This window comes from Saccopteryx bilineata, chromosome 1 (genome assembly GCF_036850765.1).
Source record: "Saccopteryx bilineata isolate mSacBil1 chromosome 1, mSacBil1_pri_phased_curated, whole genome shotgun sequence".
Classification (NCBI taxonomy): Eukaryota; Metazoa; Chordata; class Mammalia; order Chiroptera; family Emballonuridae; genus Saccopteryx; species Saccopteryx bilineata.
The window spans coordinates 231,890,863-231,916,678 of record NC_089490.1 but is presented as its reverse complement, the minus strand read 5'-3'; the positions used below and the strand labels follow the sequence as shown (position 1 = coordinate 231,916,678).

At 41.8% G+C, this 25,816-nt stretch overlaps 1 protein-coding gene across 2 annotated transcripts in view; it reads left to right on the top strand.

Moving 5' to 3' along the window:
* The window catches only part of TGFB2 (transforming growth factor beta 2), a 72,415-nt gene extending 48,469 nt beyond the window's left edge, over positions 1-23,946 (top strand). For both annotated transcript variants that reach the window (XM_066238110.1, XM_066238109.1), the window contains 5 exons: positions 15,260-15,392; positions 15,520-15,630; positions 17,513-17,690; positions 18,462-18,615; positions 21,344-23,946. In XM_066238110.1, the coding sequence (XP_066094207.1) occupies positions 15,260-15,392; positions 15,520-15,630; positions 17,513-17,690; positions 18,462-18,615; positions 21,344-21,502 (735 nt within the window). In that variant the 3' untranslated portion in view covers positions 21,503-23,946. The remainder of the gene's footprint in view (positions 1-15,259; positions 15,393-15,519; positions 15,631-17,512; positions 17,691-18,461; positions 18,616-21,343) is intronic.
* Positions 23,947-25,816: the final 1,870 nt, after the last annotated feature.

Below are 25,816 nucleotides of genomic sequence, written 5' to 3'. Positions count from 1 at the left end.
CCTTTATCAATATATCTTACGTAAATTATCAATACTGCCTCACTGTCTCTCAAAGTTGATTCATCCATTTGCAAGGAGAATTTTCTTGTTTTCAGTTTTTCAATAAGTTGTTTTTCAATATCCTCACTCATTTCATCTATTCTTCTGCTAACAGTATTGTCACTGAGTGGCATAGCTTTTACATCTTTGTCATCTTTTTCAAGAACCATTTTAAGAAATGCTGATATTGACGGTTTTATTAAATTCTCTCCTATAGTGTGATTTTCTCCAGTTTTAGCGATGAATAAAGAAATTTGATAACTAGCCTCAAGAACACGATTATTAGTTGAAGTATGAGCAGTAAATAGAGACTTTAATGTTGTTCTTTTTTCAAAATTTTTCTTTAAAGTTTTAAAGTAACTCAAATCTGAATTAATATGAGCACTATGTTTCGCCTTCAAATGTACCTCAAGACGACCTCGTTTCATTGATTCGTTGGTCAAGCATTGCTGGCATAAAAGACAAAAAGGAATCCGCTCATCGTGAACAGCGGGTATGAACCCAAATTTTAAATATTCCTCCGAATATTGATGAGTTTTTTTCTTGCTTGCACCACTCATTTTAGTATGGGCTATAAGAAATAAAAATAATATCAATTAAAAACTAATATTAAAATATGTGTTAAAATATATTCAATGTGACATAGAGTAAACGTATACTAAAAATTCATATTTATTTAAATGTATATAACACATTTACTACACTACCACCGCAAATCAAAAGGTATCTATATTTTTTCCACTTGACAAAATTTTCTGGAAAGTTATGCTTCTAAAATTAAAATTGTCATGCATGCACTATTATAGCCCCAATAATATTTATAAAATATTAGTGCTTTCTAGCCCCGATGCAAGAAGTACTTAATAAAGAGTTTACTATTGATAAAAATAAAATCAAATACTTACCAATTATATCTATACAATATATATATGTGTATTTATTAAATCAACGAGCTTTTACAACAGTTTTGACTGACACTTATTTCAAATTAACACCAACTGAATGATGTGAAACACTACAGAAGTTGCGATGGGCCAATTAGGTGAGAATAACTGCGTTGTTTAGCGAGTTTTTAAAATGTTCGGGGTTCCCCGCGGCAGACGGCACACTCCGCGGTGAACCCAGGACGAAGTTTACTTGACGACACCAATCACCCAGTTGATATTTTGGTCTCATCAAACGAAATTATACTTAATAATTATTTACCGCAATTATTTAAGAATTGCATTTTTTGTTAAATTTGGCACCAATATCTAGCATTGCATTTAAATGGCCCGGGGCGAAAGAGTTAAAGTCGTGTCGAGTCCATTTTCAAATTGCCCCCCTTAACTATCGAATTGCCCCCATGTGGGGCGTAGGCCCCACGTTGGGAAACACTGCCCTACACAGAACTGAGATGATGCAGAGTAAAATAAAATCTGTTCCCCTGCTTCCTCTGATCTCTTTCTTTCCTACTTTGATTTCAAGGCCTGTTCCAGTTAGCATTTAGTCAGTCACCAGCTTGTCAACTGGGATGAAGTCTCATTTCCAGAGACCAGTTGCCAAGATCTCCAAAGCAGTGGCCAGATCCTAAGCCTGTTTACTTTTGGCTTCAGGTGGTATCGTAAATGTTCAGTGATGTCTAAGATGTGAGGATGAAAAGGTGATCTGGTAATTATGAAGGAAAAGAAGTTACAGAGATTTTAGTGGGAGAAGTGAATCACCAGCCACTTTAATGAATACTTTACATATATAGATAAAATATCTGCGAAGATTTTAAATTACACATGCCCCTAAGGCGTTAGAGTGAATATTCAAGGTTGGCGGTGTGGGCCTGCTTTTTAAGGGATCCTGTTGCTGCAAAGGAGGGTTGGGGATACTAACATTTTGGGGAGTATGGCACTAATGGGGTTAATGAAAGTAGCCCCCTTTTCCAAACCCCAAACACATGAGTGTCCATGTCTCACACACATGCACACACACACAATTCAGCTTTCATTTCTCATATTGCCCAAGGGCACATAAAATGAAAAGAGGTCAGCCAAAAAAACTGACTGTCTGTTCAATTATACTTTGCAAGAAGTGCTACTGGAAAAAAAAAGTGAGAGTGTGCTTTTGCACAGAATTTTACAGCATACAGTCTCCTTAGTGCCAATCCGAACCCCGGCACCACGTTGGAGACACATGCAGTACAGTAAGCCACTGAAAAAAAGAAAAGAAGTTGTGAGGTATAATAAACACTTTGTTTGCACAAGGCTATTAATATCTTGGGGTTTTTCTCAGCCTGATCGAATGACATGCTTGCCTCCTAAGGAAATCGGGTTGCTATCATTTGCGTTAGGTCTGACGTTACCCTGTGAGCAGACAGGACCCCAAAAGCCATGTGAACAGTAGTTCTGCCACACTGTATTCAAAGAAATGTTAATAATCGTGCAGTTGTAACTAATATTCTGTGTTCTTTTGCATAATGTGACTCAGTAACAGCGTTAGTCATTGCTAACTAACACAGCTTATAGTGCGCGGAGCAGCATTTTAAGTGCTTTCCCTGTGTTGATTCATTTCATCCTTATAATTATCCTGTAAGGTAGGTACTGTTGTTATCTTCATCTTACAGATGGGCAAACTGAGGCACAGAGAAGTTAAAGAGCTTGCCCTGGCCGTGCAGCTATAAAGAGGCAGCACCAGGATGTGAACCCAGGCAGTCTGGACCAAGCATTTTAACATGCTAGTGGAAAGAACGTGAGGTTTGGAGTTGGGCCAGAGTGGGGTCAAGGTGTGGCCTTACCCCTTTGGGGAGTCTGAAGAAGTCACATCACTGAGACCATTTCCACACCAGAGAAATGGGGATAGAAGCACCTTCTTGGCAAGAATTTTGCAAGATATAGAATACATGGAAACTCCTAGTGGAATATTGGTCTACCCGATGGTTACTGACTAGCACTATCATCATCATCATTCTTCCTATTATTCTTATATCATTATTAGAGTTTCCAAAGTATCAGGCTTGAACTTTTATAAGAATCAGCTCTTCAATTTATGATCTGCTCAAAAGTCTCTTAAAAAGACAGCTCACCCTGGCCCCTGCTGCTGCAGGGTCAGAGTTCTCGCGCTGTCCCAGGAGTTGGCTTCAGACTCTCCTTACATTTTATTTTCAACTCACCTCATGAGCAATGGGCTCATGCAGGTAACAGTGAGCAGCCCAGAACAGGAACAGACAGAAACTTTGCTTCCCCTCAGCCTTGGGTTCACCTTGGACCGTTTTTGGTCTTAGCTTTCTGGTCTTACAAACTACTCATTGACCTGAGCCTCAGTTTTCTATCATAAAATGTTGAGAACTGTTCTCGTCCAATGAGTTTCTGTGAGAGAGCACCTGTGGACAGGGTCTGGCACGTTGGATGTGTAAGGAGTGGATGATCGTTAGTGCTTTGCCTGCCATGTAGAACATTGTTTAGATTCTCCCTGGCGTTGGCTTGTGATTATAAAAACGATGCTGTAATGGCAGCAGTCTTGTCTGGTTCAGATGCGATCCCCTCTGACCCATTTCTCATTACCAGTGGAGCAGAGCAGGGCTGAGGAGAGCAGTCATTCAAATATCTGGATTTAGAAATTCTGCATTTGTTTTAAAAATATCCATCTAACTATCTATAAGCAAAAGAATCATATTTGTGTGCGTGTGTGTGTGTATACCCCCATTCTCTGTTATTTATTCAGCGCTAATGTTTGTTAAGTGGAAAATAACCATGTAGTTTAAAATTTATATAATAAATTAATGAATTGACACTCTTGGGTTTACTCATAGACGCTACCTTTTTGTAGAAAAACCAGACACATTATCATTTTTTTCAGACTCATTACTTTCTCATCACACCCGTTAAATCAAAGTGCTCAGCTGGATATAAGCAGGGACTTAAATTACAGAAGGGGCCACATGTGTTGCTGGTAGCCAGGAAGTGGGAGAGGGTGTTAGAAGCGTGTTCCCCAAGTCTGAACGCGTCAGTGTCCGCTTAGAGTAGAATTGGAAAGGGGATCAAAGGAGAAAATCAGAAGATGTGGCCTTCCAAAGAGCTTGTCATCCTGTTGGGGTGACTGCCCCCCCCCCCCGTGGCAGAAAACGACTGGAATGATCGAAATCTGTTGTTCTTGTCTGTGTGGCTCAGCCCTAAGGGCCAACTTGACTCAGGGATCTTATTTAGTGTCCCCTCAAATTCTGTCATCGGCGGTTGTACCACATACCTCTGTTTCCCCTCTGTTCCTTCGCCTGGGCCACTCTGCTGTTTGGTCAGTCGAGTCCTTTTCTCTGCTCTGTGATTTACAGACCATAGTCTCAGGCATGTGCCTGAGCTGCAGCTTCTGAGAGCCTTCTGATCAGACAAAGGGCTCCTTCATCCCTGGACCTGCAGACACGAATTCACTTGTTACGCACGTGTGCAGTCAACACAAAGGCCCATCTGTAGAGAAAGGAAAAAAAGGAGAGAGACAGAAGGAACAATAGAGAATTATAAGGTGTTTTCATCACAAAGGGAAGCTTTCCTCTGTGTGTGTGTGTGTGTGTGTGTGTGTGTGTGTGTGTGTGTGTGTCTTGAAGACACATCTGGTGGCATTTTCTGAAAGCTGTCTAGATGCCATACTTGGCCATAATTGCATGCATAGACGTCACACAAGAGCTGTGCACTGAGTGGGGAAAGAGTTTAATAGAGTCACGTGATCATGGAGATCCCTGAGCCCCAGAGAGGCTGCGGTTCCTGTGCGTCTTTTTCTTGAGGCTGACATTCACGCCACGGGAGCCCACTGCGCAGGCTGCACTGCGGGGGGACTCTGGGGAGGTATTCCCTTCCTTATGGCCTCTCAGAGGCATGCGGTTACAAAGGGGCGATGTGGGTGGGGGGCACCAGGTGAGTCCTGGAGGGAAATCAGGCCATGTGTCGGCTCGTTCCACAGCCCCAGAGTGACCCTGTGTCATTCTGGGGGGCTGTCATCACACAGGTGCGCAGAGCTCAGTGGATGCCTCAGTGGGGGAGAAGCCATTGCACTGAGTTCTGATTCTCCAGAAGCCTCTTTTTCTAGTACTTGGAAATCCCGACCTCCCTAGGCTTGATTTTGCTTCCTAATTTTCATTTAATGATGGAGTATATTAACTGGAAAAGGTGAAATACAAGTGTAAAATTGCTTACACTGTGTGATGATTTTTTTAAATTTTTATATGTATAAAATATATGTTCTATATATATACATGTATATATAAAAATATCTGGTGTGTGTGTGTGTGTGTGTGTGTGTGTGTGTGTGTGTGTGTGTAAAATTCCAAGAAGTAATTTCTTTCTATTGCTCTAAATGATCGACTGTTCAGGGACTTCTTTATTCTAGATCATCTTTCTTTCTTTCTTTCTTTCTTTCTTTCTTTCTTTCTTTCTCTTTCTTTCTTTCTTTTTTTTTTCTTTTTTTTTTTCAGATGACAAATTTCCTTTACTTGTTTTTATATTTCTTTCCTATGAAGTCTGTTGGTCCATAAGCACTTACCAAGCAGGGGACGAGACTGGGAGAGTGAGGGTCAGAACACCCTTTGCTTTGAAGAAGTTTGCAGCGAGATTGAACATTTCAAACCTATGCCCAGGGTGATGTGTGAGCTCCGACTGATACAAGTTGATTGCGTCCCCTCAAAACATGTAGGTTGATATCTTGATCCTCGGCACCTAAGAACATGACCTTATTTGGAAATAGGGTTGTTGAAGATGGCACTAATTAAGTCCAAATGAGGTCATCCTGGAGCAGGGTGGGCCCCTGGTCCTATAGGACCAGCGCCCTTGTAGGAGGGCGGCCATGTGAAGACACAGACACTCAGAGAATGCCATGTGAAAACAGACTGAGATTGAATTTGTGCAGCTGGAAGCCAAGGAATACCCAAGATTGCTGGCAAATCCCCTTGATTTCTGGCTTCTGGTCTCCAGAACTCTGAGAGAGGACACTTTTGTTGTTTTAAGCCACCCAGTGTGGAGTGCCTTGTTCAGGCAGTTCGGAAGTCTAATACACCCATCAGGCAAGGTCCTAGCATCTCGAGCTCTGAGAGGATGAAAGAGCCCAGAAGGGAAGAGACGATGCACTTACTGGTCCTCTTTCTACTGACCCAGCACGTCACTGGGCATGGACCTCATTCTCTGAGTGCTGAATAGCCCTGCCAATTTCTCGGATGTTAGCACTTAATCTTTTTACCTTCTCAGGGCTCCAGAAAACCTTCCCTGCCCTCCCTAAGCCAGGGTAGCTGCCTGGCTTCAGTTGACCTCATTGTGCCCTGTGCCTCATTGCTTTCGATTTCTGTTGGGATGTCTGTATTTTCTTATTACAGCATGAACTCCTTTAAGAACAGGGACCATCTCATTGTCCTGGGATGGAAGGGCAATGCCTTGCTCACAGCTGCTGCTCAGTATTTGTTGAACTAAACCAGAGCAAGTGTGCTTAACATAAATGCAGACAGCTAAATGAGGAGACTCGGGTATATAAAACTGTGTTTTAATAAGCCTTCCAGATATTTTTAATGCAGTCATTATTCAGTGAATGAATGATGACTAAGCAAATCAACGACTCTTGTTAAATATTTTATTACACGTAGCATTTGTTTGTTTGTCCTGAAGGAAAAAGGTTCCTTCACTGTCCATGAACGCTCTCTGGAGTGGGAACGTTGAAGTATGTGGGAGACTAAGGGAGACTCGGTTGTTACTCCCGTGGACAAGCCTAGAAATACCTCAAGGGCCGTCTCTGTCTCCATGAGAGTCAATGTTGCTATTATTAAGATTTCAACCCAGAGAGTCGAGTCCTCCCAAATTAAATCAATGAATCAGTGTTCTTAAAGCTACGAATGCCTGGCAAACTAGAACACAGGGTTTCTGGAGCCATGAAGGCTTTTGTTTCCCTCTATCTTTTTGGAGCTTAGTAGTTTATAGAATCAACATTGACACCCACACCCAGGATTAATTACCCTTGAAGCCACAGTGCACCAGGGGCTGACTGCTCGGCATAACCCATAATCGCTCGGGGAGCTAGGACAAGAAAGCCAGCTTTAGAGTAAAAGTAAAATTTTTATTGTTTTACTGAAAAATTAAAATATAATTTAAAATATTTTATTGATTTAGCTGGCCTGAAAAAGTAATAATAGATAGTGTTTTGTTTTTAGGTAAAAAATCGGAGGTGGTGCATTCTGATAGGACACTAGTCTAAACACAGAGTTTGAGACATGTAATGGTAGGTGGTTTAGGGACAGTGGTTAGATCGGGCTTCTGGGAATGACAGGCACGTCTAGGATAATAGGTTGGTGGTAAGTTGTGTCTTATATACTGATCTGAGGAATCTAGAGTTTGTTCACCAGACAGTAGAAGCCTCAGGAAGATTTTGGCCAGGTAAGAAACATGATTATAATAATAATAATAATTCAGTGTATTGAATACCAGGCAATGTGATAGGTGCTGGCCTTCTCTGAGTCATTTAATTCTCTGAAAAGCATACGAGATGGGTTTCATCGACTCTTTCATAAGTGAGAAAGTCACAGGTCCAGAAGGTGAGAGTTTATGTTTGCCTGACTTCAGAGCCTAGGAACCTTTTCACTACACTCATGATTTCTACATGCACGTGGGTGTTTCTAAGAAATCTCAGGGCCCACAGAGGACATGGGATGGACAGTCAGCTGGCTAAGGTGGTCAGCACTGCTCCTCATACCCCACCCCTACTAGGGAAGCTTCATGTTCTACCTGCCGTACACAACGTACAAGTGTTGACTAAAGAAACGGGCAATCAGGAAAGAGGTACCAAAGGGTCCAGCGTCAGGTTCTGGCTTTGGTCTATGCAATTTCACATTGTTCCCACCAATGTAACACAGACATTGGGTGCACAGTTGCTGGCTTGCTCTGTGCCTGGGGGGGGGGGGGGGGATTGCTTACACGTTGAACAGCAGGCTTCAGACTCAGAGAGATTCCAAAAGGCTCAGAATGAAGGTCGAATAAGAAGTTCAAAATCCACAAAGCTGTGTGTGTAATTTGCATTTAGTTCAAAAACCGAACTGTATATAGACAAGAGCAGGGCCTCTCAGAGTGGCACCTGGACCAGCGCTGGTGCTGAGGGCCATTTTAGAAATGCAAATGCTTGGGCCCTGCCCTCCTCCCTGTGTAATCACAAACTGGGTGTGGGGTTCAGTAATCTGTTTTAATAAGCCTTCCAGATGTTTCCAATGCAGGCTAACATTAGAGAACCACTGGACTAGAAAAACCAGTCTTTCCTCCCTCCCTCTTTGTCTCTTTCTCCCTCTTTCTCACTCTTGGTCTCTCTGGCAGGATGTTAACCCAAGCTTTTCCAACAGGGCTTTGGTACTGCGGGCTCCTTCCCCTTCATCTTTGGAATGTAGACAATAAACATCGGTATGTCCACCTCATAGGGTGTCTGTGAAGATTAAAAAAAAAAGTGAAAACATGCAACTATTTGCAAAACTAACATGATTGCATGGAAATGAGGCAGTGGTATAGCATGAACTAAGACTAGTTGATGGGAATTTTGTGTCCAAGATAAAGAAAAATTCCAACACACAAATTATCCGAAAGTGGAATAGCCTCTCTCAAAAAATATGAGTCCCCCGTTCTGAAATGTCTTCAAAGGCAAGAGACACAGGCAAATGAATTGTATTATCATGGAGAGGCTGACTTCTTCGTGGCTTTCTCACGACAGTATTTGGTGATTCTGGGGCTGATAACTCAAAGTCAGGCAGATCTGAGAAAATGGTGCTCATAGTCAGCGGAGTGAACGTTCAACCCAACATTTGTTAATCCATGCAATTCACTACCAATATTTACATTCAAAACATTAAAACATTCAATACATTAAAAACAGTAAATGCACTTAAAGATAAGGTGGGCTTATGCTGGTTAAGCTGATGACAGTTTTTCTCTATAGCCCTATTGTTAAATTCCCCTTTTCATGAGAAGTCTGGTAGCATGGGCCCCTTGGCCCCCCTGTAGGTCTGTTGATCTGAATATGCAAAGTAAAATCGAGTTTCCAAAGTTTTCTTAGAACTCTTTGCTGTGTCTCCTAGGAGAGGAAGAGGTGTCCTTGTGTCTAAGCCAAATCACGAGCTGATTTACAGCATTGTTCCTTTAAGACGAAGATTTCCTCTAGTCTAACTTTGCATGTACACTCCCATTTCTTTTATTTACTTACTGCCCCCCCTCCCGACTATTGGGTAACAGCAGTGACTTTTGCCTCTCTCCACTCCCTGATTGGCTGTTCTCCAGTAGCAGAGAGATGAATGGATCCTTTTGTACAGGGAGTTTTGTAATTCAGTGAAGAGTTTAGAGCCGCCAAAGGTAATATGTGGGTATTTTGCACATAATACAGATAATGTGTATATATCAATAATGTAATGAAGTTAACATTCAGCCGTCACTGTGGGTGGCAGCTAAGAGACAGTCCTCATTTCTCATTTTTGATATACCCTATTAGAATCTCTCTTTTCTGATTCAGTAAGGAGTGGTCATTGGTCTGTTGTTTAAAGAAAAATGTCTGTTAAAGCAAGAGATTATAGAAACATGGAGGAGAGAGAAAGAGGATGTAGATTTTAAATATTTTAACTTAAAACATATATGTACACACACACAGAACTTACCCACTAAGTTTCTTTTAAGAAAGGCCAAAGACTTGTCTTTAACTAGGGCTCTGCCTACTGCCAGTCTTTGTCATATTTTTTTGCACGAATCACATCCATAGTGCATTATCTGCAATTTCTAATTTTTATTTTCTTTAAAGAAGAGAAAAGTTGCAGGATCATTGCTGTGTAACCTGAATGTAGGACTCTCCTAAGCTTTTACCATATTATTCCCGTTATTTTTTTATAGCTGTCTCTACCACATCTAAAACCAGAAAAAAAAAATATTGTGGTAAAATATGCATAACATAAACTTTATGTTTTAACTGTATAATTCAATGACCTTGAGTCCATTCACAACATTGTACAAGCATCACCACTATCCATTTCCAAAACTATTCCATCATTCCAAACAGACACTCTGTACCCATTAAACCAGTGGTAGTCAACCTGGTCCCTACCGCCCACTAGTGGGCATTCCAGCTTTCATGGTGGGCAGTAGCGGAGCAACCAAAGTATAAATAAAAAGATAGATTTAACTATAGTAAGTTGTTTTATAAAGATTTATTCTGCCAAACTTAGCGAAAATCCAACATAAACTACTTGGTAAGTATTATTACATACTTTAACTTGCTGTAACACTGCTTTATAAATTTTATAAAGTAAAGTTACTTCCCTACTTTATAAATCACCATTACTGTGGAACTGGTGGGCGGTTAGAAAATGTTACTACTAACAGAGATACAAAAGTGGGAGGTAGGTATAAAATGGTTGACTACCCCTGCATTAAACAATAGCTCCCCATGACCCCTTCCCTAGGCCCCTGGTGACCTCTTCTCTACATTCTATCTCTATGAATTTGCCTGCTCTCAGGATCTCAGATAAATGAAATCCTACAGCATTTGCACTTTTGTGTCTACCTCATTTCCCTTAACGTGTAATGTTTTCAAGATTCATCCATGTTGTGGCATGTGTCAGCATTCATTTCTTTCTATGGCTGAACAAACGTTCTCTTATATGTCTATACGACAGTTTGTCTATCTGTATGCTCATTGATGGACAGTTAGGTAGGTTTCTTTCACATTTCAGCCATTGTGAACAATGCGGATAGGTCTCGGTGTGAGTCTCTGCTTTCAGTTGGGGGCATATATGACCTAAGAGTGGAATTGCTGGATCGAATAGTAATGCTATGCTTACTTTTTTGAGGAACCACCAAACTTTTCTTTAAGAAAAAAAGTTGTTTTTAAAGCAACTTGTCTTTATGAAGCCTTCCTAAGGCACTCCATTTGGTTTTCACGACAACAGCGCCCCTTACTTTTGGTCCTGTCTTTCACCAGTTCCTAGACCATTCAACGAACTTGTATACATACAAGGTCAAGTCCAACTATCATAAAAAAAATGTTTAGAGACATAACAGGCAGTTGGTGCCTGTTAAGTGTACAGCTCAACTGGTGAGGCCGGAAGTACATGGAGTGTCTCTCCCAGCACTGTTTCCTGACCTTCCGTGGGCACCGGCTAATATAGATCACAGAACAAATGATACTCCTGAATCTGGCCATTTAAGTGGAAGCCAGTTAAGCGAGCTTCTACTGTTCAGCCAAATGTTCTTTGTCCTGTAAAGATGTATGAAGGAATTCAGAAACAACTGCGGCTGTACAGAAAACAGCTGTATATTCATGACCCACTCAGACCACTTGTTGGGGGATTAGAGAAAGGCAGAGACAGCAAAGGCTAAAATAGATTTGGAAGTTGACCGATCCGGTCATTTGGGTATAAATTCTTGAATTTAAGGAAGAACTGATGGATAATAGAGGCAGGTTGATTTTCTTTCCTTACAGTTGAATTTAGCATGGGTGGTAAGTGCCCAGGGGGAGGGTAGGGGGTCATAGGGAGGTGGTGCCTATTCTTAGAAAGAAGATAACCTTTGAAATGCAGATTGGAGACTTTGAGAAGTGATTAGAAGGCTTGCCAGCCGGTTCCAAAGCAAAATCACAAAGTTGTAGGAGGAGGCACTTTTATATGGCATCCTTCATCCTTGCTAGTGAGCCAGGTGATTAAAGGTTTGGGAAACTGCCCCTCCCAAGTATCAGATGCCTGGGTTTATTTAACTTAGAGAGAGAGAGAGGGAGGGAGAGAGAGAGGAAGAGAGAGCATGCTGAGTGGGACTTATTAACAGTCTCCAAGAATAGGAGGGATATTCTCTGAGTGATGGAGAACAGCTGCTTCCTGTTTGCTCAGAGAACTGGACAAGAAAGAATGGAGTTAAATTGCAACACGTGGGTTTAAGAACGGCTCGGCCAGGACAGCAAAACCCACAAGACCAAATTTGCCTCCACGTTTCAGAATTCTGTGGCTGGTTTGCTGTCCTTCTTGGGTGGTTTCAACTGGCTCGTTCTTGAACTAATACAAAGGTATAGAGGACCTGTCACCCACAGACCATAAAATGCTGTCCACCGTCAGGACCACCGGGTTTGCTCTGTGGCTGAATACTTATCTTCTCATGAGATTTTACATATAAAAACGGTTCAGACTAGATTTGCTCTCCTCTGGGCTGCTTTTAAAGCAAGATCATCCAGATATATTCCTTCTCTAGGAGGTGAAGAATTTTCATAGATTTTTTTTCAGTATGTTTACTGCCATCTTGGTCAATATGGTCATGACTTTTTTTTTAATTCTGTGTCTTCCATGAGACTGTATACACTTATATTTTATGGTTATATTTATATTTATACATATAATATATATCATAGATATATCTATATATATCACATGTAATTAATTCAACAATGAAAGCAATGTTTTGTTCTAGACAGTATGTCTAAGGGTTAAGGATATGAACATGAATAAGATACTATGCTAATGAGGAGCGAAGCAGATATACAAAATGTTATAAAATAATGCATCATCACAGGAGTTCATCTAGGGAAGAACATTAAAGACAGAAAAATGAATTCTGGGTATGTTAGTGGGTTTCTAGGCAATAAGACAGATGAGAATGCCCCCAAACTCCTCTACTATTGTTGTAGCATTGTCATCCTGGGTTAAGTTAATTAGGCCAGGTATTCTGAATTGGGTAAGTGTTATCTCATTTGCCCAACCAGGGTGTTCTCAAGGCGAGGTTTGACTTCTAGAGGACTAGATGCTGTTTAACTCTGATTTAACTCATAGGTTCATGTCAGCATAAACTGTGTATGCGTCCCACGTTTTATAGTTTTGTCTCAACCAGCATTTATCATTGCATGTTCTCTGTCACCTGGAAGAGGGTAAGGTTGACTCATGGTCCAGCCCCAACTCCTACATCTGCTCGGCCTCCCGCTCCGGCCCTGGAGTGGAGCGATGATGGGGCTGCCTTGAGTTCTTCTACACTTGTTCACTGTGAGACATTGGGCAGTCTACTCTACCCCCTGGACTTTAGTGTTTTTTTGTTTTTTTAATCAACCTTACAGCAATGTTTTGAGGATTAAATCAAATTAAAGAACACGTGCCAAGTCCAGGACCCAGTGGTGCCTAGACCTCAAACCCTATTTATTTGCTTCCTTTAATTCACAAAGAACATCTCTTGCCTATTGAGAGAACCATGATTCGACTCCGTCCACTTACTGGGGCTTATTGGGCTTTAGGGCAAGGTCTATAGAGTAAGCTTTGTCTAAAATTCATGCCGGCACCTCAAGATCCAACTGTATGACTCTCTTTCCTTTTTTTTTTAAACAAACTTACTTAATCCAGAAAAATAAAACAGTCTGATATAATGCCCAATCTCCTAGGATGCATTTGCTGCCAAATGACCCAAGACAGATCACATACACACAGAAGAGAAGTACATTTTCAAACCAACGGGAAGATTATGCATGTTTGTTTTACAAGGAGAGTAAGTAAATCTTCTAGACATTCAGATGGTCATTAAACTGAGAACTGAGCTTTGAAACAATATCAAGTTGAAGACACGATCACTAAAGGGAATCAGGAAGGGGAAGCATGTGAACCTGTTGGAGAGACAGAAGCCATCTGAATGAATGACCACGGACGAGTTCAAGTCAAGATCAGGAAGGGTGGGATACACCAGCATAGGGCTTGAGCCCCTAAGTCCTGAAAAAAGGCAGTGTGTGAGTTGGTGTAGGGAGTTAGTATAGCTCTAAGAGACTCGGGATCTTGGTTGGATTGCTTTCATTTACAGAGAGATTTAAAAAAAGAAAGAAGGCCCTGGCTAGTTGGCTCAGTGGTAGAATGTCAGCCTGGCGTGTGGAAGTTCCAGGTTCAATTCCCAGTCAGAGCACACAGGAGAAGCAACCATCTGTTTTTCCATTCCTCTCTCTTCTCTCTCTCTCTCTCTCTCTCTCTCTCTCTCAGGGCACATAGGAGAAGCAACCATCTGTTTTTCCACTCCTCCCTCTTCTCTTCTCTTCTCTTCTCTTCTCTTCTCTTCTCTTCTCTTCTCTCTCTCTCAGGGCACACAGGAGAAGCAACCATCTGTTTTCCACTCCTCTTCTCTTCTCTTCTCTTCTCTTCTCTTCTCTTCTCTTCTCTTCTCTTCTCTTCTCTTCTCTTCTCTTCTCTTCTCTTCCCTTCCCTTCCCTTCCCTTCCCTTCCCTTCCCTTCCTCTCTCTCTCTCTCTCTCTCTCTCTCTCTCTCTCTCTCTCCCTCCCTCCCTCCCTCCCTCCCTCCCTCCTGCAGCTATGGCTCAAATGGCTCAAGCAAAGTTGGCCCTGGGCACTGAGGATGGCTCCAGGGCCTCACTTTAGGTGCTAACATAGCTCAGTTGCCGAGCAATGGAGCAATGCCCCAGATTGTCAGAGCATTACTCTGGAAGGGGGCTTGCTGGGTGGATCCTGGTTGGGGCTCATGCAGAAGTCTGGCTCTCTGCCTTCCTGCCTTTCACTTAATAAAAAAAAATCCCTAAAATGTCCACTTCTTACAGAAATTCAAGAATATACTGCAATTACTCAGTATTTATTGGAAATAAATGCCTCCTTCTAAATCTCAGTGTTGAGGCTGATTTTCTTTCGGACTCATACTGCACACTGGGCCAGACTTTTCTTGCCCAGATGCATTCTTGGTCTGGGGGATATGGAATATCTTTATAAATCATAACAAATCACACTGAGAATAAAAATCCCAGCTTAAGACTTACCTCAAAAGCTGAGGCATGCTACATTTTTTTTTTTTTAATGCCAGTGGATTTAGGAGCCAGGGTTAGGACCTTTCTCTCTTTATGAACAGGAGATTTATAATTCAGGACTGAGCATGGATGCTCTCAGCCAGACACCTCCCCACACCCGAACTCCCCAAATTACGTAAGTCGGGAAGCAGAATAAGAAAACCATTAACTTAATAGCACAGAATTTATGGCTGAAGTCTTACAAAGTTTATGTCAGCAGAGTAAAAATAATTACAGTCACTTTCTTTTAGACACTCATCTTTATGGCTACTGCCACCTTTGTCATAACACACAGCTGATTTAGGAGCTCTGTCTTCCATGGCCAGTGACCCGGTGTTCTGTTTTCCTGCACGCGACCATGCCTTTGAGAGGACAATACGGGATTCCATGGAGCAGAGCTAAATTTAGACAATGAACTGGAATACTGTTCATGGCCAATTCAGCCTCTTCCCTCCCCTTCCCTTCTCTAGATTCTCAAATCCAAAAACTTCACGTCTCCCACCCAGCGTTACATCGACAGCAAAGTTGTGAAGACAAGAGCAGAGGGAGAATGGCTCTCCTTCGACGTGACTGATGCTGTTCACGAGTGGCTCCACCATAAAGGTGACAACTACCCTCTGTCTCCCCCACCCCTACCCCTGAGATGTCTATTGTCCCTAAGCTATTGCACTTGATTGCAGATTTAAAGAGATAGATGCACAAATGACCCCCTTGACTTCATGTTTTCCAGACAGGAACCTGGGATTTAAAATAAGTCTGCACTGTCCCTGCTGCACCTTTGTGCCATCTAATAATTACATCATTCCCAACAAAAGCGAAGAACTAGAAGCGAGATTTGCAGGTAACTGAAACTTGGTTGTGGGAAGTGGGGGAGGGGAGGGCCAATGGTGACAATGGTGTGGGTTTGCATGTGAAAATGGGGTTGTTGGGTGAGGGTTAGAGAGTTCATTCATTTTGGGACAAATATATGGTTGGAGAAAGATGAAGGCAGAAGGGATTAGAAGGAAGAGACTGGTTGCTAGCTGATGCTGCTCAGTGCCCAGCAGAGACTTGGCCATACTGACGGACTGAACGACCCTCCAAACTATCAAACAGTTAAGTTCTTTAGTCTGCATTCAAACAAACCAATTTTCCATCTGTGCTACTATTATAAATGAAGAGGGTAGCGTGAAATCAAGGAAATCCCCAGAACCAATGTCAGGAACCCACAACTGTATTTCACAGAAGAAGGAAGTCCCCTTGCTCCACAGTCCCTTAACTGTCCATGTGTGGGAACACTTCACTTTTTCTAGCGGGTGCCCAATATTGTAAGTGACTTCCCTGTCAGACCTTTTTATTTCTTTTTTCTTTTTTTTTTTTAAGTGAGAGGAGGGAAGATAGTGAGGCAGACTTCTGCATGTGCCCCAACTGGGATCTACCCTGCAACCCTGTCTAGGGCTGATGCTTGAGTGCTGAGCTGTTTTTAGTACCTGAGGCTGATGTGTTTGGACCAAACGAGCTATCCTTAGTGCCTGGCCACACTCAAACCAATCGAGCCACTATCTGAAGGAAGGGAAGAGGGAGAAAAGAGGGGAGGAAGCAGATGGTTGCTTCTCCTGTGTTCCCTGACCAGGAATCGAACCAGGGACATCCATATGCTGGGCTGATGCTTTATCCACTGAGCCACTGGCCAGCGCCAGACCTTTATAATAGTTTATAAACACATGACAAGGTTTTTGTTTCCCCCATGCTCTTGCTCACTCACCTATTAGTGAATGAGCCAAAAGTCAAGGAGAATGAGGAGATGCCCATGGAACAGACTTCCTCTCCTCCCTTGTCATCCAATGACATGTAAGATAATAATAAGTCATTGGATGCTGAGAGGTTGAGAGGGAAGGGGTACCATGTGCAGGTGCAGAAGTAACCCCACACCACCAGCTCAGGGGGTCAATGCCCTGCCTCCACCAAGAGGCACTGCCCAAGACTTCCATCCACTTGCAGAAGGCTACAGTGGCCCTAGCTCATGGAAAAATACTCCCAGAGGTCGGGAGATTTATTTCAGTTTCTAACTTCATCATGATTCTCTAGGGTGTGGAGATTAAATGCTTAAACTGGCAGTCTCTCGAGCATGCTTGGGGGAGTTCAAGTTTCTAAATCTCAGACGGGATCAGGAAAGCGTTGAGGATGCCATAAAAGAAATGAAAAAGCCCTTTCTTCCCAGCTTCCCCAAATAGCACTAGGTAAGGGTGACTTCTGTTTCATTTGAACCTAACTCATTACGATTTAGTGTAAGTTTTAGTTTATGTTCATTAGGAAAGTTTTGAGTTTAGTAGTCCCAGGAAGAGAGCAACCCAGAGGGTGACAAGGCAGATCCTATAGCTCTGTGCTTGGTCATGGAGGGGTTCAAACACAGCCTGACTCCAGTGAACTGCCTAGCTTGCCCTTGGACTAGAGGTCAAAGACTTCTTCTGTAGTGACTTTCATAACCAACAAGCCCTGTCTTGGACCCTGACCTGTCCCTCTGACAAGAGCCCCACTTAGAAGCACTCATTGTCACCTGCTGTAGTCCCTTTGTGCCATATCTATTTCCATTGGGGGGATGACTGTCGTCAGCTGAGGCTGATGTGGTCATCACTGCTATTTGTGACAACATACAAAACAAAAACAAAAACAAAAAAACTATGGCTGATGATATGTGATGAAGGTGAAGCTAAATGTTTATTACCCAAATGCATTTTTTTAAGGTATTGATGGCACCTCCACATATACCAATGGTGATCAGAAAACTATAAAGTCCACTAGGAAAAAAAACAGTGGGAAGACCCCACATCTCCTGCTAATGTTGTTACCCTCCTACAGACTTGAGTCACAACAGTCCAACCGGCGGAAGAAGCGCGCTTTGGATGCAGCCTATTGCTTTAGGTAAAGAACATAAAACAATAAAACAAAAGTGTCTGATAACTTTTTCACTGTCTCTGCCCATCCTTTGATTACAAATTGACTTGACCCACACCCATTGTTTAAGGTCAGGTATAGAACAGCATGACCATCACATTTCATAACATCATTCTTCTCGGAGGCTTAATCTGGTTATTTTTGTGTAGCAGTTATCATCTCTTTAGCAATGAGTTGAGCGCAAAATGAGAAAATGAGCTCTAGCTCTGATTTTCCCCCCAAAACCCTTCTGAAGCACTTTGGGGCTGAAGGAAAAAAATAACCTCTCTGCTCCCTCCAGAGGGAAGTTCATTTGAAGGGCATGATGGTGGCTCCCTAATTAGGGAGACTTTTTATCTTTATGAAGGCTTTGTCCTCACAATGCAGTGCCCAGGGTCAGAACGCCTTCACAGTAACAGAGATGAGAGAGTTGGAAGAAGAATGCTTGGTCATGTCTTTAGCTATAGAATATGTGAGAATATCAGCCCCTTCACTGCTTATACCTATCATTCAAGGGAAAGGCTTGATTTTCAAGATCACAGGGGGTCAGGGCATTGAACTGAAAAGGGAAAGTCGTCCCAGCAAATCACCCTAATAGTCCATCATGAAAGTCACTTAGATTACAAATAAACCATGAAGACTTGGCCCGTGATACTTGCTTATAGATATTTCTTGAATAAGTGAGTCACATTTCTGGTTTGAGATGAGGGGTTGGGGGAAAATCCATCTTCAAAATCTCCATTGCTCTTGTTTTAACAGAAATGTGCAGGATAATTGCTGCCTACGTCCACTTTACATTGATTTCAAGAGGGACCTAGGGTGGAAATGGATTCATGAACCTAAAGGATACAATGCCAACTTCTGTGCTGGGGCTTGCCCGTATTTATGGAGTTCTGACACTCAGCACAGTAGGGTAAGTGTTTAGTTGACTTGTCTCTTCTATTCTTGGGTTGCTAATATGCACCTGCTGATAACAGTTGATCCTTGAACAGTGTGGAGGTTATGAACACCAACCCTCCCATGCAGCTGAAAATCCACATATCACTTTCAACTTCCCCAAAGCATTACTATAGTCATCTCTCTGCACCTGCAAGATATTGGTTCCAGGACCCTCCACGGACACTCAAGTCCCTGATATAATATGGAGTAGAACAATGCCTACTATTGGTCCTCTGCGTCTGTGGTTGGTTGAACCCATGAATATATAATCTGGGACAGGGAGGACTAACTGTATACATATTAGAAAAAATTGTATATAAGTGGTACCCACAGAGTTTAAATATGTGTCAGTCAAGGGTCCACTGTATTTCCAAATGAATTGATTGTTCTGGTACTGACATCAGGTGATAACCTTGAAAGAAAGGACACTGGGACTCCAGTTGATGCTTTGGCAAATGAGTCACTAGCATACAGCAATTAGAAAGTCATGTCACTTCTTTGAACCTCAGTTTCTTATCAGTAAAAAGGACTGTCTCTATTAAAATCAGTAATGCCCAACCTGAGAGTTGATGTGAAGAACCAAAAGGTGGTGTATGTGAAAATGATTAGAAAGTTAGTATGCCTCAGTCATTTCATTATAACCCAAAGTAAAGGAGACTCTGAAAATTTTATCAAATTAACTCCAGTGAGGGCAGAAGGCCAGTTTAGAAGGCATGTCCTAGATCGGTTGCTAGGGGTTCCCAACCAAGATTAGTGAAGACTTTTCCTACGTAATTCCAGTATTTCTCCAAATACTTTGTCCTTGTGCCTGACGATGGGAAGGACTTCATAAGTTCTTGTATCCAAACCTTTCACTTTCCTAAAGAAGGGGGGGGGGGCTAGGTCATGTAGGTGACTTGCCCAAGATCAACCAGCCAATGACAAACCAAAGCTTGGGAGGCAGATGCATCGTTTTTTAACGAGACCTTTGTTTGCTCTGTCTTACTGAGTTTCACCCCCAAAATGTGTCTGCCCACTGAGGTTATGCCTCTGCAAATCTCGTTATTAAAGAGGCATTAGAAAACCACTTTCCCTGCAGGGTAGGAAAATGAATCGACTGCCAACAGGACTACATAACGAGTCAGCCGAACTCAAGAATTTCAGGGTTATCAATTATTTTAGACAACCAGTATTATCCAAGTCCTTCTTAATTCCTGTGAAAAACCATGTGTTGGTGGGACACAAAGTCCAGTTATTTACGGATGCCTACACAGGCTGGACTTTAACAAATACAGCTCCCCTTCCTCCAGCCGTTTTCCCAACTCCCCTGTAGGTTTCGGCACGGGGAACTGACCATAGGTGTGGCCGTGTGAGAGAAGCTTGCTCTTGCCTGTCCCTTTGTCCGAGCTCTCTGGCCAGGCGGCTTATTCTGGGCTGTGGCGACAGTAGCTGTAATGTGGGCAAGGTCCAGCTGCCAAGTAAAAACATAATTCCCCCTCCCAGATACACAGAGGGAGTGTGTGAAGGCAGAGACCATGCCTGTATTTCAAGGAGAGAGGAAGGATAACTGTCATGGTCACAAATACGTGGTTTGGAGAGCTCCCCGAGAAGCCAGAGGTAGCTTAATAGAGTGGTCAGTGTTACTGCACTGAACAGATTTTCTGTCTCATGCTGGAAAAGTTGCAGTGAATCTCGAGGAAAAGGTCACTTGCTGTTTGACTAACACATCAATGGCATCCTTGGAAATGACTCCTTATCGTTGCTGGGGAATTGACATACTTCCACTGGGAAAAGTCACATTCCCAGTGGATAAAGAACGGGGTGAACGGGACAGGGCTAGCGCTAGCACTTTCTCCTCATTCTGTTTTAGGACTGGCTAGCCCCTGGAAAGCTAAATGGACGGTTGATTATTATGATAATAATCATTTTCAGCAAAATGTAAGAAAGTGAATGTATAAAATAGACACTACTTTTTTCTGTCCTTGTATTTATGCAGCAGTGATAAAGGGAAAGACTTTTACCTTTTTCTCTTTTCAGTGAAAATACAGGTAGCAATGAGTTGGTCTGAGAACACAGTACAGAAAGCACACTGCAAGTGTCTTTTTCTGTATTGAAGGATAGATTAGGCTCTGATGGGAGTTTTAGTAAAAAGTCATATTCTTCTGCTTACCCATGCATTCATTTCTTCACCTTGCACAAGTCTTATTTGTCAGAGAAGAATTGCTGGGCTATCAGGTAAAAATGAAGGGCACAGGCTTGCCGACCTCCCAGTAACTCTTTCTCTGGGCGAGAATTGAGAATATACCCTCGTGAAACAGTTTTAGTCACAAAGAAAGGTAAGAACAACCGCAAATACTCAGAGAACCTTTATTTTTTCTTTTTGAGGTCCCAGGATGTATGTGCAACAGAGCAATGATCAAAGGGAGGACTCACTGAAAAAACTATAAAATCAGTCAAATGAGCAATATTGTCCAATCTGACTTTTAAAGACTCATTTGTTTACAATGCGTGAGGAAAGGGTTCTGTAGGAAAATGATGAATTCACTGATGACTAAGGACACCTACCACTTTGATAATTGTTAGGGGAGTTAAGAAAATTGAAAACCAAAAATAATTTCGACTATTCATTGAACGCTGTGACTGATAAAGACAGGGAATGGCTCTTTCAAAATTAATTGCCTTTTTGTTATTGTTGTTGTCTGTTCTTTCTGGTGTGCTTCCAGGTCCTCAGCCTGTATAATACCATCAACCCAGAAGCGTCAGCCTCCCCTTGCTGCGTGTCTCAGGATTTAGAACCGCTGACCATCCTGTACTACATCGGCAAAACGCCCAAGATCGAACAGCTTTCCAATATGATCGTCAAGTCCTGCAAATGCAGCTAAGCTTCTCGGAAGAGTGGCAAGTCGATGATCAGACGACAATGATGATGATATGACGACAATAATGATGTTTGTAACAAGAAACCATAGAAAGCCTTGCTTCATCAGTGTTAAAAAAAATCCTTTGAGAAAGCGGTACTAGTTCAAACACTTTGGAAGTTCTGTGTTCTGTTAGAGCTGGCATCCGACACAAAACAAAACAAAAAACAAAAGCGTCGAAGGCTTTATATTCTCCATTTCGCCTACTCTGTAAGAGAGAGGGACAAGAAGCAAAAGCTTTTTTTTTTTTTAAGGAGAAAAATATAAACACTGGAAGAATTTGTTAGTGTTAATTATGTGAAAGAAAAAACAAAACAAAAACAAAATGAAACAGGAAAATCCCGTTAAGTGGAGTTGCTGTACATAACGTTCCTACCCCAAGCCTCACTTGATATTTCTGTATTGCTATGCAATAGGGCGCCCTTCCATTTTTACTCTTAGAGTTACCAGTGAGTTATTTATTGTGTGTTACTATATAATGAACATTTCATGGCCCTTGGAAAATAAAACAGGTGTATAAAGTGAAGACCAAATACTTTGCCAGAAACTCATGGATGGTTTAAGGAACTTGAACTCAAACGAACCAGGAAAAAAGAAAGAAAGAAAAGGAAAAAAAAGGTCATAGGAGTGGGAAGAAAATGCAAGTGAATTATTGGAAGTCTGTGTGATGGTCAAGAGCCCGAAAAAACACGCTGTGTACCAACCACCTGAGGAAGCTTCTTGTAAGGTTCAAAGCTAAAAAGCCTGTTTTAATAAAGGAAACTTTTCGTCAGAATAAGTCTGTAAGACTTTTTTTTCTTCTTTTTTAATTGTAAATGGTTCTCTGTCAGTTTAGGCCACCAGTGAAAATGTCGCAATGTCTTGATACATCCTGGTCACACTTCAAACCCTGACGTATTTGCTGTATAGTTATGCTATAGGTTTTTCTTAGTTTTAGTATATGTAACCATACCTATATTATTACAATAGATGGGTGTAGAAGCTGGTATAATTGGAAACACATCTGCAGACCTTTTTTTTTTTTAAACTGTTAAATCAAAACCTTAGCTACTTTGTGTGTAATGTGTAAATTTTTACCATATTTTTCATGTTCTGTAGTAATGTCAACTATGATTTCTATTGGGCTTAAATTTGGGCCTTTTCTAATGATTACTCAGAATTGTGTGTTTCCTTTAGTGGGCTAGTACTTTTGAGCTAAGCCCCTAGATTTTGACTTGCACTAAAAATAACATGATTTATAGTATTTTCTCCACTGTGCTCTATAAATTGTCCATTATTATGACATAAGCTACCTGAGTCCACTTGTTCTTTGTTTCTTTCACAAAAAAAATGAGGTAGATTTGACTTGAGTTGTCTTCCTTCATCTGCAGAACATCATTACTAATCAGTTCAGACATTAGAAAGCTTCTGTTTTAGGAAAACGAGGGACTAGTAAGATACAGAGCTAGTTAAGGAGAAATGTTTTAATTTTCACAGAAGCTTGAGGATCTCAAGGAACCCTGGTGACCGAGTTAGGCTTCTCTAACTTGGTTCCATTCGTATTTTCACAGAATCCTATTGTTATTGAAAAGCAGACAGTTTTTAGGAAACACCTTTTACTTTCATTGGACATTTAGTGCTTGGGAGAAATGGAAGGATTCACCTTTTCATTGATTTTTTTTAAGGGAGGGAAAAAATAAAACAGGTCGGTGTAAGTCATTTAGTTTCTTTCCCTGAAGTTAAGGTTTTTATAGACGTCCTGTGAAGATCGAAAAGGTGCAAATTATATTCTCCCGTGATCAAAAAATATTTCTTTTCCCTGTGAATGCAGTTCTCTAGCTCTGAAGCTTAAATTGACTTTGCTTCAATACATGATTTGCTAGAGGAGGTAACCTTATGTCAGAGCTTGTAGGACTTGTCAGTTGGTCTGTGGTCCCTTAGTTAGCTTTTAGGTAAAAACGCATAGGTTCAACAATGACATATTTGTGGTGTCACCTGAAAGGCAGTAGGGTAAGAGTCAGCCCCAAGTGAAGTTTTCTGATATGGTAAACTTCTCTCTCTCTTTTTTTTTCTGGAATTTCCTGATCATTAATGGAAGTAATGAATTGAATTTATGAGTTTGAAAAATGCAGCAAAGGCAGAAAGGGATAAAATAGCACATTAGTAAGCAACCCTGGTGGCAGGTGCGACCCCGTCCCACAGTGGAGGGTGTGCGTTTATTTTCTCCCACTTTTCTATAAATTCCATGTCAATCAGTTTATCTCTGCAGGTATTTTGTTCTTCTCTGATAGAAATTACCTTTTGTTTTGTGTTATTTTGTCTTTCCTCATGAATGCACTGATAATATTTTTAATGCTCTATTTTAAGATCTCTTGAATCTTTTTTTTTAGTTTGGGGTTCTATAAGGTCTTTATTTCCCATAAATAAATATTGCCATGGGAGGGGAGGGCGGGGCTGGGGTGAGGGAAATATGTTAGTAAGCGGGGTGGGGGGCGTTTTTATGTGTTTAAGCAGCAATACAATTTTATGTTTGGCATGGTGGGTTTTTTTTTTTAAATGGACTTGTAAGAATAGCTGTTTTGTATTTTGATGACTGATTACGCTGTATTTTAACATGATGTATGTCTGTTTTTGTGGTGCTCTAGCGGTAAATAAATTATTTCAATGACCTGTCGGCGTGTTTCCTGTTGTGGCACTGTCATGGGGACTAGAGAGAGCCTCGGAGGTGGTGACAGTGACCTCAGTCTGGAGAAGCCAGAGCATCACTATGATTGTTTTTACTTAGGAAGTGTCCTGCCTTCTGGCCCACGAGCCAGCGCCTATCTGCCGAGCATGCAGGAAAGTCCTGTGCAGTCCTTTCCATCTCTTGTTTGTTGCTATTTGGTCATTGTTGGAGATTTACTTTCCATCCAGCTTGACTGTCGACAAGAAAAAATGCAGAGATGTTTGGACCATGCTCTGGCTCTCTGGTTCTATGTTCTGCCAACCCCAGGGCCAAAAGAACTGGTCTAGACAGCATCCCCTGAAGCCCCATAACTTGGATAGCTGCTGAGCCAGCCAGATATAACAAGGGCCACGTGCTCTTTGGGGTCGGTCTGTGGGAGCTCTCTCCCTCCCTTCGTTTCACCCATACCCCTGCACCAAAAGAAAAAAAAATCCTATTTCCACAAGTTTCCTTGGCTGTTCCCTGCAAGACCAGACCTCGCAAGCGGGTTGCCAAACTCTTAATAAATAGCACTAATAAAAAAGGAGTTGTGGCTCCATCTGGTTGTCTTGCTTAAACTAATGAAAAAACTAATGTGTGCCTGTTGTCTAAACATCACGTAGAGAAAAGCTGTCAAGGCAAGTGCTGGGGTAGAATCGAAAATGGCTCCCTTTCGACAATCTGTGGTTTAAATCTTAGACTTCGTTCATGGACCGAGGAAAGTTTTCACTTTGAAACAGTCTGTGCTTCTCTGCACAGGGCTGCTGATCCTAGACCCACACCACCTTTGTGTTGAGTGAGAAGAGGGTCAGCTGTGTTAGCTTCGGCAGATGTGTCAGCCACTCTGACCTCTGTTTCTTTATCTTTAAAGTGAGGATGAGACTCCCTGCTTTCTGGGATCTTGTGTGTTAAATAGTTTTGTTAAGTGAATGGATCTAGAAAAGTTGGGTCAGCTGTTGATCTGTAAATGTATTCTTAACACAATTTCCCACCCTCTTCTGGTTTGGGCTTTCTGGTAATCCTGTTGCAATGAGCTTTTACTATTCAGGCTGTCACCTGAGCCCATATTCCTCCATCTCGACATGGAAGGTGTCAATGCCCCAGACCCTGATCTCACAAATGGATTCAAGCCATCAGTCACTCCTGAGAATATCCTGTAAACTTATTTAACTGATTGACTACACCACTGGCTAGAAATTGTTTAAAACTGGGGTGTGGGGCGGGGCGATGTTCACCTTTCACTTTGCTGATGTCCACCAACTAAAATTCAGAGTGAGAGAGACCAAGTGGTTAGCTGAACAACCTGTTTCCTAAGATGATAATGACTGGTTTTGCTGAACCACCTGCTCTTCCCTGTTAACCTTGTGAACCTTCCCTTCCACCCTCTGATGTAGGTTTTTAAAAACTACAACTTCATTTTACAGGAAGTGAGACTCAGAATGGTGAAATGACCGTACATGTCCAGGTTGACCGAAGAGAAGGGACTAGAACTTGCTTGTCCAAACAGTAGCCACTAGCCACTAGCCACGCATGCCTTTTAAGCAACTGAAATATGAAACTATGGCTCATCTGGACTGTGCTATGCCAAAGGGTAG